Source organism: Phallusia mammillata, chromosome 4 (assembly GCF_965637545.1).
Source record: "Phallusia mammillata chromosome 4, kaPhaMamm4.hap1.1, whole genome shotgun sequence".
NCBI classification, from domain to species: domain Eukaryota; kingdom Metazoa; phylum Chordata; class Ascidiacea; order Phlebobranchia; family Ascidiidae; genus Phallusia; species Phallusia mammillata.
Genome location: NC_137255.1, coordinates 8,828,277 through 8,842,430, shown reverse-complemented (window position 1 = coordinate 8,842,430; position 14,154 = coordinate 8,828,277). Strand labels below are relative to the sequence as shown.

The 14,154-nt window shown below is 35.5% G+C and overlaps 1 protein-coding gene and 1 long non-coding RNA gene across 3 annotated transcripts; one reads left to right on the top strand and one right to left on the bottom strand.

The window, feature by feature from the left end:
• Positions 1-23: 23 nt before the first annotated feature.
• LOC145224573 (uncharacterized) lies at positions 24-4,970 on the bottom strand. Of its 2 annotated transcripts, none has more exons than XR_013859693.1 (8): positions 4,803-4,970; positions 4,353-4,413; positions 3,838-3,998; positions 3,561-3,630; positions 2,486-3,405; positions 2,049-2,206; positions 1,691-1,932; positions 24-1,505 (listed from the first exon to the last, which is right to left on the bottom strand). It is a non-coding gene; the product is annotated as an uncharacterized LOC145224573 (long non-coding RNA). The 2 variants fall into 2 exon arrangements; XR_013859694.1 differs by lacking the exon at positions 4,803-4,970 and adding an exon at positions 4,500-4,788.
• Positions 4,971-11,495: 6,525 nt separating this feature from the next.
• LOC145225169 (lactadherin-like) lies at positions 11,496-12,928 on the top strand. Its single transcript, XM_080091839.1, has 6 exons — positions 11,496-11,541; positions 11,786-11,836; positions 11,899-11,940; positions 12,158-12,325; positions 12,413-12,582; positions 12,791-12,928. Exons 1-6 carry the CDS (start codon positions 11,496-11,498, stop codon positions 12,926-12,928), a joined length of 615 nt encoding a protein of 204 aa, XP_079947965.1.
• The last annotated feature ends 1,226 nt before the right edge of the window (positions 12,929-14,154 follow it).

Sequence of the window (14,154 nt, the reverse complement as noted above, 5' to 3'; positions counted from 1 at the left end):
TAGTAATTGTAAAGCATGACAAACTATTTCAGACAGCTTTTATTACTGAACAAAAAACAACGAATTTATGAATGCTTAAAGTGAAGACAAGGTGTGATAAAGAACTTAAAAAGCTAAGCAAGCACACGATATTCTCTAGCTTTCAGCATATAGATTAATACTCTCCTGTAACAATGCAATTGACACTTAAAATTCAAAAAAAAATACCCATCTTAGGGGGGATGCTACGTGCAAAATAATAAAAAATCAAACCACAATCACCCAATCAACACTTTTAAATTTTAACGCTGATAGGCGATTGTTTCCGGTGGTACTAAATACTGCATGTGACCGCATGGTATACCACATGTTATAACATGGCAGGAAGTTGTAAAGGACTTGAATATGCTTTTACGAAAATATAGTTTTGCGAACTTTTGGTTAGAGCTATTCTGGTTGGGTGAAGGTTTGTAATTAAAACAATACTATAATCTGGTCTAATTTTCCCTTGTTGGGGCTTGTATTCTCGCATTTCACATACCATGCAGTATTTTAAGCAGAATAACATACGGTAACATGCAGTATTTAGTACCACCCATTGTTTCAGGCTGTCAAAACTGCCAAAGCAACCAGCCCGGAGTGTGTCGGATTATAAGAAAGGTTTATAACTTGGGCTGCCAGTGGGTTAAATACTGGAGCTGTTATGGCACATTTACATGACCATATGTACCATCTGGCGTGGACAGACTTCAGTTAAGAAAACAACAAATAGAATAAACCAATACACACATCCATAACATCACAATTTATAAGCAAACAGGACATTGCCAAGACTAGAAAATATTTAATGGTCTTACCAATACATTTTCATACCAAATGAAACAAAGCTTTGCATTTATAAGAGCCATGGCATTTTAGCAGGCTAGTCTACAGCCATATTGAGAAGTTATATGTCAGGGATATCGCCATGAGGCGCTTTGTCCATGAAGCACAGTGTGAGGTACACTACCAACACGAGTGAGGCTATAAGTAAAATCTTAATAGTCTGTGTGGAATTGAACTAAAACTGGTAAAGTTTAGTGCCTTGTTTACATAAAACGATTTAAACTTGCCTTAATTATATTGTATATCTTATACTCAGGGTCGCCATCCTATTCTTATTTCGAAGACTTGACCTTATTTTGAAAGGCAAGGTCTTTAAAAAGTTTATTTTCCTTATTTCTAAGAAATGTCATTGATTTAGACTTGAGTCCTCAAGTCAAATCCCTACTACAAGTAAACCTGAGTTGTCATGAGATGTAAGTATTTTCTGTATACAAGCAGTTGCTCGAATAGATTGTTTCTGGCAAAAGACTAGCCTGCTAAAATGCCATGGCTCTTATTTCTATGGTGGACCTTCTTCCAGCGACTCATAACTTGCTTGATGGCGAAACTTGTGGATCTTCGTAGCACCCAGTGGTTTCATCCATTTCGATGTCACGAACGGCAAGTAAACATCGGCGGAACTTTTGCAAATGACCGAGCACCTAAAAAAACGAAATGTGGTATTCAATTTGAATAGAGTAAATACAGAACAGTCTGGAGATGGTGTTTTACTGAAATAAGACACCAGTATCGATTTTTTCCACATAATCAGACCTTGCACTGCCACACAACAGATAATGCTGGTAAAACACCTTAAACAGGATCAAGTGTAATTTCCCTTATTAACCTTGTATCAATCCCCTTCCTTTCTGTGTTTAATGGAAAATCAGCATTAACTTGTTGCAGATCTTTAATTCTGACAAGGTTTCAAGGTGGTCATCGAGTTTTCCAATGAAGTCTTCTTGTAGTTCTGTGTTTCACTGTAGTGTGACTGTAGCACATGGTTGTTCGTCATCACTCTGACAGTGTTGGTCCTTGTTACGAACATAGTTCCGCCAGTTTCTGAAGGTTTTTCTTTGTCGAACAAACCTACATAGTAAAGACAAAAAAATTAAAATTATGTAATCTTATGAAAATTGGCAAATTTGGGCATCGAATTTTTGGAGTAACACAATTTTGTGCACTTTTCCTGTGTGAAAAAGTACCTTGAATGCCAAATGGCAGTGAAAAGTCTATCATCTCTATCAAGTTGTTGCTGCTGTAATCTTCTCCTCATTTGAACATCTTCATCTGCACTTATTGTGGCTGTCCTCAGTGTGTGTCCACTACGAGTTGTGCCAGTAAAGTTTTGGTATCTAATTGCCTGGAGAAATGTTAAGAATTTCTGATTGAAGTTTTAATATTTACTATGGCACACAATACATAAACTGTTCAAATTTTACCTACTGCACAAAAGCAGCCTAAATTGTTTAACTTAATATTATTGAAATTTTACAAACAGAATTTATGAGCTAATACTTTTTGTCACATGATACAACATAAATTATTTTCCAGGCAATTTCCGACCAAGAAACCATGCCACAGAATTGTTTGGACTGACACAACTACAATTTAAAAAAGATAATAACGCAAATTTGCCTACCTGTAAAGTTTCACGTAGCACCTTGATGTCCCCCGATTTGTTGTCATTGAGAACATATTCTTCACAAGCATAGCAATATACATAGAGTTCATTGACATCTATCACTAATGGATGACCAGATTCCAAATAATGGTTTAATGCAGTGGTTCTTAACCGGTGGGAAATTTAATGTTTTTAGAGGGAAATTATGTGAGTTAGAAGTCACCAAACTTGGGCTTTTTTTATTAAATTAACCGTTGAAAGTTAATTTAATACAATATTTTCCGCAACAACATGTAAGATTAACTTCACCTAGTTTTGCAAGGCGCATAAAAATCCAACAATCGTTTGTTACGTCACAGACATTACTAAAAGTATCAATGACTTTGTTATTGTTCGCGAATAAATGCATTTGGTCTGTTGATTGTGATGCGATAAATGACTATTGCAAGCACATGACATATAAATAAGATTGCAGTATACCTTTAAGGTCCCGACAAAATCACTTCACAAAATTTTTTTGATTAAAGAATAATTTTTTGTTAATGTTGGGCACAAAACATTATTATAAAAATAACAGAGGGGGAAATTCGAACTTGGTGATTTACTTTAATGGGAAACCACACCAAAAAGGTTAAGAACCACTGGTTTAATGCATGTTCATGGATATATCTGTAGGTTATATACCATTTTATAAATACTCAAATGGTCATCCAAAACAGTCCACACATTATTTATTCATTTTTATAGACTGTAGAACATTTTGTTTTGTGTTTTGACCATGGTTCCTACCTTCCACAAGCAACATTAGGGTAGCTTAGACATGTCCAAACAGACTCAGTTGTAAGGCAAGTGTTGCAGAGCCATCTTTGTGGGTTGACAACTGAATGACGTTCACCAATAGTCATGCGCAGTATGTGCTTGCAATTGCAAATGCTTAACTAAAACAAAATTTGCACAACCCATTAGTGCATGCTTATAGTTAAATTTAGGATTTTGATAAAACTCATCACATGACAATATTTTACAGCAGAGCTAGTAAAACCATTGAAAAATGGACTTTAAACTTACTGAACCATTTAAACCTTCAACACACCTCATACTCTGTGGAGAGTCTAAAACACGTGCATCTTGTAAGATATTGACTTGCTTGCTGATACACCATCCTGAAATAACACATTTGGTAACAAATCACTGTGTGTAATAAAAACGTTTTTGTAGAATGAACAAAAAGAGCATTTTCTGACTCGGACTTGAAAATATTTCAACAAATAAGAGATTTTAAAGTAAAATACTGTTATACACAAGAATTATTGAATCAATAATACATTATTCACTACAGAACTACAATTATTGATTGCTCGAACACATACATGTGAAAGATCAGTAGAGCGTTTCTGCTTCTGGTCAGCTTTCATCAAAGCTTCTGGACTCTTCCTGCCCATGTTTCCAAATGAAATTTGCGAACTCAATGAATTTGATTGTTTACCAGGTAACAAGCTATTTAAATTACAGAACCTATGGAATTCCTAACCTAACAAACACATAAAACATCCATACCAATTTAAACACACTTAGAAATTTATCGCACAGAGCGAATATAATTGGCTAAGTTGGCCACAAAATAACTTTAAAATAATGAACCATATTAAACTTAATTTTGTTTTTTTAGCCATTTAACCCCTTTTAACAAACTCGAAACATGGTGATTCATTTGCAGTTGTTTTTTTCTTTATTTTGTCGAAACACAGTATTTTTTAAAATCTCTGGTTATATAATGTATAAAGTTAAATCTCCAAGTAGACATTGACAATTACAAATATGTGCACACAATTCAAAGGTGCAATTAAATACAACACCACAAACACCAATAACAACAACCAAATACTTGTGTTAATCTTGGTTATCTTTAAATCTTGGGTTTCCAATCGTTAAATGTTTGTGGCTGTCTGCAAAAAAAAAATAAAACAAAAAACATCAACAATTTTTTGTGTAAATATGGCAGAATCAGTTTAAATGGGTAAAAAGACATTACCACTCGTAACATTGTCCTGAAGCTAGGAAATTCTAGATGCACTATTTTTTGAGCAGCTTTAAACGTGTTGGTCTTCATGTGTACAAAACGTTTTTTTGTTTGGAAACTCAGATAATCTCCTCTTTTTGCACATAACATTACATATTGTTAAATATTCAGATATGACAATGTGGCACAAAACAGAGGTTAGACATGTTTACATAATAAAAAAAAACTACTTAAAACAAATTGATTGAACTTTTTCGCCCTGTTAGAGCTCATCAGACTGCCTGGCAGGCAATGAAAGTTCAAAAACACACTTACCTTTGCTGCTTGCAGAATTTAAAGATTTTACCAAAAAGTCATGAGGTACATTTTTGCACGAAATTTAGATTTAAAACCTTTGCTGCTTGCAATTTTTAAAGAAAACCCTTACAAGCAAAGACCTAATAAATTCGCTTGTGTTCATACTATCGCAAGAACGCAAGAACGCCCTGTCACCGATTTTGCCCTGTCACTGATTTTGCCCTGTCACTGATTTAATGGCGCCCTGTCACTGATTTAGTGACACCCCAGCCCTGTCATTGACGCCTGTCACTAACAGTGACAAGTGTCACGAAAAAGTCACAACCCCTGTTGCACTGACGCGAAGCAGACAACACAACTAGCGCTACGTCACGGGAGGGGCTGCGCGAGCCACAGCCCCCTCTCGCCTATTTCGCCCGGCATGTAGCTTTTCCAAGTGCGCATGCGCACAACTGAAAACGTCATGAAACGTCACCAAACTGGAGCTGCAGCTCCGCCATAGATAACTTATTATTTTAAAAACATTTTATTTTAAATAATAAAATTTTTTTAGTAATTTTATTTTAATAAAATGCCGATTAATGCCATAAAAGTTATTCTTAGTATACACTGATCAAACATAAAAACTATATGTAAAGATTGTTTTGTATAACAACTTGGAATAGGAATGTCAAGTAAAAATACTGGGGGTGCTGCAGCTCCGCAGCCCCCTCGCACGAGCCGTCCCTGGTTGAGACATTTATATAGAGTGGTTTATTACGCATATAAAGTGACAAGAATGTGGCAAAATTCACATGTGGTAGTTTCAAATTAGAGAAAATGAAGTTACCTTGTAATGCAATTTGTACATTTTTTAACATCCTTTAATGTGGCTTGTTTCACAAGATATTTAACAGAAAGATGGATTTACCACATGTTCAGTACGGACAAAGCCATGCACTTTGCCACTGTAGAACCTGTTTTTTTTTTTTTTTATAACCAACAAATATAGTTTGTCAGGCATGTAAGAATATGAGGGGTTATATTTTTGAGACTTATAAACATTCCATTAACAAACAGTTTTGATTATGAAAACAAAAAAATATGACAAGAGTGCATGATAACTGGTTGTTTTTTTATTCAGCATCTTGTATCAAATTTATACTATGGTAATACTGTGTTATTTTTTATTATATTACAGATACTTCTGTCTTCTGTTGTTGTCAAATCAGATCTAAATATGAACAGTTGGAACATTGTGTGAAGCCTGTCACACAAATGAAATTAAAAGCCATGAACTGTATGATACATACAACATAAGCAAGGCATGTTTAAAATGTTTCATGTAAAACAGAACACTGAACTTTTTACCAGTTTGCACTCATTTCCACACAGAATATCAAGCTTTCACTCAGTGGCTGACTCATGTTGGTAGTGTAAGTGTAAGGCTGTTACCGAAAACTGTGCTTCATGGACTAAGTGCCTCATGGTGATATCCCTGGCATGCAACTTCTCAATATGGCTGTCTTTTCCTCTAAACTGGCACTCACTCCAAGTTCAGAATAAACAACAAACAAACACTTGTTGAACTTGGTCATCTTTTAAGTACAAATTAACTTTGACGTACTGTTATACTCCTTTAAGGCTGTTAAAGAGCCTGGACGCTTTTAAAATGCAAGTTTGAATCACTTTCTTTTGTGCTGGTTGTTGCCTAAAACTTTCTTAACATTGTTTACTGTTAATGGGTTTCCATTCTTTGGGTTTTGTTGCTGTCTTCCAAGAAATAAAGCAAAAAACATAAACAATTAAATGGTTAAAAAACAAATACAAACTTCAGTGTCTGACAGCTGTGAGATTCACCAATCCACTCATTTTTGAGCAACTTTAAATCTGTTGGTCCAGCCTATATGTATGTAAGTTTACAATATTTTTTTGTTTAGAAACTGAGATAATTTTTTATCTTTTGCAAGTAACATTAAATAGGCCTATTTGACATAATGTGGCATACAACAGAGTTTAGACAAGTTTAATGTAAAATTAAAGTAATTGAACTTTTTCGCCCTGTTAGAGCTCATCAGACTGCCTGGCAGGCAATGAAAGTTCAAGAATGGTGCAGAATTGCAGAAAGATTATGAAAATTATTTATGAAAGTCATTTTGCACGAAAGTTATATTTTTCCACGAAATTTTGCTTTTTTTCGAAAAAACCTTAAGCATGTAAACACAAAACTTAAGCAAAGACCTAATTCGCTTTATGTTCACAAAGCATTTTTTTCATAGTTTCGTAATATGGATTGAGTCTTTTTGCTTTATTGTATGCAAGCGTGTATGCACTGAAATCAGCAGTGGCTGTCTAAGTGAAATCAAGGTTTTTCGCCACCTCGTCCGTAAAAAAGTGCGAATAAACGAAACGAAACTACATTTAGTACCACCATACTGCCATGGGCAATTTTTTTCTGCCTCTCGCACTAAATTCGAAACATGCGATGATAATTACAAACACATATGGCTCGTTTTGCGCACTTAACTATAGCAAACTACAAACAAAATGTGGAACAAACTTCTATGCACTGAACCGTGACGCAGGACGAAGGAAAACCCAAAAAATCCATTGTTACGTCAGAGGTTCCACTCATGTTTTCTATACTCTTTGAGCATACCATGTCGCTTAAAGCGCAGAATCCATAATATGGAATATAACAAGACAGCATAAAGGCCCGGGATTATCCAGAATTCGACAGTTTAAAGCGCCTAAAAGTAGACGGATCGGGTGGATTGCGCCACAACGACCTTCGAGAGGAATACTCGTTATTTAATATTCAATTATAACAATACAGATTATTTAAACTTTAAAACAGGTTCTCTCTGCTAATCGCTTGGTGGATGAAGACTGTAATAAACCATATGCTGATTAATTCAAATTTATTAAATCATTAAGTCATCCGTCCTTTTGAATTGGGATAAATATATTCCGCCTATGCAGCATCTTCGGTATCTTATTCAAATAGAACCTACTAAAGATGCCGCATTGGCGAAATATATTTATCTCAATTCAGTTTTTTAAGATTTGCTACAGATAACAGTGAAGGTTTTAACAAGCTAAAAAGTATGTTTCCATACCCGTAACAAACCAACGATAATTTCATAGGTTAACAGCATATTAGAAAGTAAGACAAAACAAATAGATGCAACGTTACGCTTTGACTAAAATCGGGCGTATGAATACTACAAACTAGTGATGTACCGAATCGGCTAAATTTCGGCCGAATTTATTCGGCAAAACCGCCGAATATTCGGTTTCGGCCGAATCAACTGAATCATTTCTGACGTCACGCGAAGTCGTACGCTACGCGTTTGACGTGAAAAAAATGTTTATCTACCAGGCAGCCAGTGCAAAATAGTTGTGTTTCGTCCTTATTTCAGTTCTGTGGGGTTTAAAATTGCCTTAAGCATGATTGGCAACCCGCCAATGAATTACTAATTTTTTGGCTACCGTGGGAAAAACGATAATGTGTTGAAAAAGATAAACATTGACGCAATTTTCGTTATGTTTGGGCTTTTGAAAGAAGATTGCGTGGACCTTAATAAGCAGAAAAGACAAGTTTAACGCTTTAAATTTGTGTTCGTAAAAGATTCGGTTTCGGCCGAATCGCAACAAATTATTCGGCCGAAACCGAATCTTTGCAAAAATGATCGATTCGGCCGAATAAATTCGGCAACCCGAATATTCGGTACATCTCTACTACAAATAAATAAAACATATAGTTAAAAACGGAGTTTATACTTTGTATACAATGCCTTGCACGGATTATTAACAACAATGACTAAAACATCTCCAACACGACATATTCTTTAAACATAAGTTCAGGTTGTCGCAGGTTTAAGTTCAAAAGTGTGGTTCCTAAGAGTGTTGCTTAGTTTTGTAATCAACAGTCATGTTGTCTGCATGCAGACTTAGGGTAGCTTGAGATTTGTGCGATATTTAAAAAACAAAAACAAAACAAAAAACAGTAAATATTATTGGTTTGTGACAACTTTAAAACAGTACAAGGTGGGGGCTGTCACTTTATGCAGTTTGCAGTTTTGATTTTAGTTAAATTGTTTACAAATATACTCGTTGACGGTTCTGTAGATCTGTGGTAACGCTGGTTCATATGTCTTTCAAAACTAATCACATTCAAATTATATGTGCTGTTTTGGTTAACAACACCTAACCACAAGTTTGCAGTGTTCTTTTCAAACTCCCAGAAACTGTTTTTTCACAAAATTTTTGAACTCACCAAATCGTTTATATGTAGTAATTTAACTTTGTTGAACTGTTTACCGACTGTCTTATGTTCCCATTGTTGCAAGGAAATCATACTAATTGAAGAGTCATTTTACTATACTACGGAATGTGCAAACAGCAACCCACTCAAATTTGTACTTCGACCCAAAGTATTTTTTAGGTAAATATCCTCATTTACTGAACGTGACTTGTGTACCATAAACAATGCTCTAATCCAGTGGTTCTCAAACAGGGGGTCCCATGAGCTGTGTTATGGGGGGCGACGGGTGTAGATTCACCAGAAACCCCCACTAAAAGCCATTTTCTTTTTAACTTTATTCCCTTATTTAATCGACTATGTAAGATGTTATTTGTCTATATTGAGGTTTTTACTTTATTCGACTTGTTTAAAGCCGGAATTAGTACCAAATTCCAACACGAGATTGGCATTTACATTTTAAGGGGTCCACATGTCCTATACGGTTACTTGAAGAGGAGGCCAATAAGTTACTTTTAGGGGGCAAAGGCCCACGAAAGGTTGGGAACCACTGCTCTAATCTATATTACCATCAGTATATTAGTCCAAAGTAAAGGTACAACTTAGACAAGGAACTTGTTAGTTACTTTGTGTGTAAAGGTTGTTTAAGTTCAACGTTGTCGCCTTATTTCACTAGGGCAGGGGTCGCCAACTCGCGGCTCCGGAGCCGCATGCGGCTCTTTGATCCCTCTGGCGAGGCTCAGTTTTTGATATTACCAAATGTTTTGATCGCACTTTCTGTGGCGAATATGCCGAACACAAAGATCGACAAGGAAAATTGCGGTACAATAGCATGAGCGAACCCGCTTCAAGTAGTAGCTACAATTAACCGCCTTTATACCATAAAACGTAAAATTTGAAAGAGGCTAACTGGCGGCGCGCAGGTTAACAAACAGTTATCTAATATTTCAAAAAGTCGAATTTCGTGAGAGTACAAACGCTTGTGTCAGTGGCAGTCCAATTCAAAAAGAGCTTTGTGGCCCCCAATTTTTTTAAGTGAAATTGGTCCGAATGGCTCTTAAAGTGATTAAGTTCGGCGACCCCTGCATTAGGGCAATACACTCAATATCACAATCGGTCAATTAATCGAATGAAGGGGGCATTGTGCAAAAAAAACGAACTTGTCTCTTATGTGTCTATATTTGAATGTCAGTGACATAAATCGTGGCAAATATGGAAGACTTGTCTAATTACAAAAACAATAAGCGCAGCATTAGTCAGTAGTCACGCTAGTACTGAATGTGAACCGGTAGGACCTAATCGAGAATCATGCCATTAGATTTTCGAACCGATTTAAACAGCAAAGTGCGTGTTGACTAACGCAATGTGCAGTGTACTTTCTTGGTAAGTGTCTTTTTCATCTAACCTTTTTTGTGCACCTGGCTACCTCAATCGATAGAGTGCATAGTTGTGCTCGCACCTATGACACGTTGTTGCAAATGACTGGCTTGTGGTGTCCTCTGGTTTATGCTGATTCATGTGTATTGTGGCGTGCAACTTGCCTTTTTCTTAACTGTCGTTGCTGCCTTTACAGCGCGTTTTGGTGGTGCGCGTTCTTATATCAAAAGCCAAAACGTTTTTTTTCTTCAAAAAATAGCAATCTTGTCTCCCGTTTCCATTTTGTTAGCTTGCAGTAACCTACGATCGGATAGCAGCTCAAAAAAAGTCGGCTTCTGGCAAAGAATCTTTTTTTCTGGGAAATGCTAAAAATTTCCAAAATTACTCGAAAAAATTTACATAATTAATGTGCAAACTGCCATTTCCGATAAATGTATACCTGCTTAACGCCCTTGGTGTGACGTCAATACTGGGACAAAGTTTCCAAAATTCTTGACAAATTACCCAGCTGTTAATATTCTAGTCACGATATGCAAATTTAACTGGCATGGTAATTATTTTTTCCGAAAAATGAGAAATTTTACGAAATTCTTTTCTAGCTGCAATGTACTGATAATTCACAAACCGTACGTTCTCAATACTCCCTTATAGTGTGCTACAATGCTTCGAATTGTTCGCCTCAAAGTGAGTTGTGGAATTTGTGCACAGTAGGTGACAAGAAATCGAAATTGAATGAAAGGAAGAACCCCTTTTAACAAGTGATTGATGTGGCCACATAATTATCTGCGTAAAGAATTTGCATGATTCATTAAACCATCCACTACCTCTCTTTTCCATTTTTGGGCACCTATTCAGACAGTAAGACTCCAATCCCGGGTATAAATACTTGTTAAAGAATCTCTCTGATCATACCTTTCGCTACATGGGAGCAAATATGTTTTTTGTGGTGTAGAGGTGCAATTTATTTTTGGCCATATTGTTTGATTTGTGATTTTGATTGACTATCTCGTTGCTTGTTCATTTTTTTTGTTTACATTTCAGAATATTTTGTAACCCACATTTAATTTGAAACTATCATCTAATTCCTAAAAATGCTTAAACAAGTTTTAGTTTTGCTGGCAGTCACAGCCTTGTGCAGTAAGTACAGTTTCTATTGAATTGGAACCATAGAATTTAACGGTGTTTTGAGTAATAAGTTACAGTTATAAACGGTATCCACTTTGAGTTAATATCCATAAGAATTTAGGAGTGCTTGTTGTTTACGTTACCGTTCAACATTGAGAGGTGAGGATAAAGCGACAATAATACAAATAAACTTGACTTTGACTTTTGGCTTTGCTATCGATTCTAAATCTCTATTTAAATAATGTACGTTTTTCAGGCGGATGTGGATGTGGAAGCCAGTGTTGTGATCGGTGTGATGGACGAAAGGGTTGGTAATAAAATGGATTGATTAAAATATTTGATTCAAATGATTCTACCTTGTTTCTACAGGGGACAACGAGTTTAGCAAGATCAATATCCAGGCCAATAGAGGTAAAATATGGTTTAAAGAAAAACATTTTTCTGTAGCACACATTAGGTTGTGAATAACAGAAATGTCAAAAAATGCGATAACAAACGACAACGATTGTTTTGTAAATAGTAACGTATTGAATATATTTATAAGCGAATATATTTATAACAAAATGTTTTAAAGAAATAACAATATTCCAAAAAAAGTTCCAACAACGAACATATTTAACATTCATAGATTGTTTGTGCAAGTTGGGACTGAAGACCCATTACATTCCCGACAGTGCTATAACAGCATCGTCTTATTGGCATCCTGAAGGGACCGAGCTACATAGCACAAAGTGGTCAAGACTTGATCAAGCGTATATTCCCGGTGTTTCGGTCGGATCGTGGTCAGCGGCAGCAAGTCAGTAAATTCATACAAAAGTTTATTTTTTTGATTTATTTGCTTGAAACCAACTTTTGTGAAATCAAAATTGCTTCTGATGCGCAGATAATCTTTATCAATGGATTGAAGTAACCTTAGGAAAAGCTACCACGATTACTGGGGTCATTACACAGGGACGGGACAGTCTTGATCAGTGGGTAACAGAATACAAGGTCTCGTATTTGGCTGCTGATCTGACATGGAAAACTGTGAACGACGAATCGGGATTCACAAAAGTAAGTGAAAACTAATTCTTTTTAACTAAATATTTTAATCGTTTCAGTCTTTCGCTGGATCGGTAAACAACTCATTCTGTCCATTTCAGATCAATTTTCGGTTAAAATTTAGGCTGAAACTTATAGAATTGTATTGTTCTGTCTTTAAAGTCTTAGAAATCGGTATTTTGACAGTATTTTAAATTGAGTTGATTCCATTTTTTCTCAGCTCTTCAGTGGCAACAGCGACCGGAAAAGCCCGGTTACCAACATGTTCTACAAACCAATCACTGCCCACAAAATTCGAATTCTTCCCACCAAGTGGCACGGCCATATCTCACTACGCCACGAATACTTGGCCTGTTAAAATGTTTTCTGAGTTGGATTGACAAGTGAATGGAATGGCATTGAGTTTTCACCTATGATTGATTTTTGTGTAATTCGCAATCATTTTATGTCGTTTTATAAACCAAAACTGCAGTTTATTCAGATGTGTCGTTCATTGAACAATAAACGCTTCATGCAATAATGTGTCACTGGTTTTTGCGAAATATATCTTAAAGCTATAAATTGTAGATAAGCCTGATGTGTTAAAATGTGTTAGCAGTCGGATGTTACGTTATGTCCACCATAGCTTGACTTAACACAGTGAAAACAATTGTCGCTGTTTACATACGTTTAAGATCAAAAGAAAAGATATAACATGACCAAACTTGCGACCAGAATGTGATGTCGAGTGAGAACTTATAAAATAAAGGATAATCATATATTAGCACGCACGTAGATATGAAATAAATAATTATGAGTATCTTTAAGCTGGCGCTAAATTCAGTGAAAGTTATATGTAATTTATCATCAACTCTATAAAGACTAAACCTTATCCAAAACCTTTGGTGTTTCTGAAGTGCATTTTTTCCGCTTAGTTAAGACATACATTGCTATTCACCCACTAGAAAGTTGTACGTGTGAAATAAACTCTTTTCCCTATGGGTTCACTAATTTAAAAATTTAGAATATATCCTATTTATATCAATAAAACTCAGATGAAATAATTTTCTCGATCATAAATGCTGGTCCATAAAGTTTGGTGTACGCGGTGCCGTTTATCTCAAACCGGCCCGTACAATATTACCTTCGAATGTAGTAATATAGCATGTGCCATTTAATGTAAAGCATAATTGTTTGTAAAAAAACAACCACCAGATTTAAGATCTCATCAGTGATAGCGCCACCTAACGATCTTCGGAAGGAATATTCGTTATTCAATACTCGAATATAACAATACAGTATATTTCCACTTTAAACCAGAATCTCACAGCTGATTGCTTTGTGGATGAAAACTGCGATGAACCTTATGCTGATTCATTAAAATTTATTAAATCATTAAGTCATCCATCCTTATGAATTAAGATAAATACAATTCACCTTTGCGGCATCTTTAATATCTTATTCCAACATAACCTATTTGGATTAATGGATGGATGACATGATTTTGTAAATTTGAATCAATTATTTTAATAAATTTGATTGGAAAGAAGCTGTTTTGGCCATAATTTTAACAAAAAATAAGTAACAAAGTTGGTTTATTGTGTT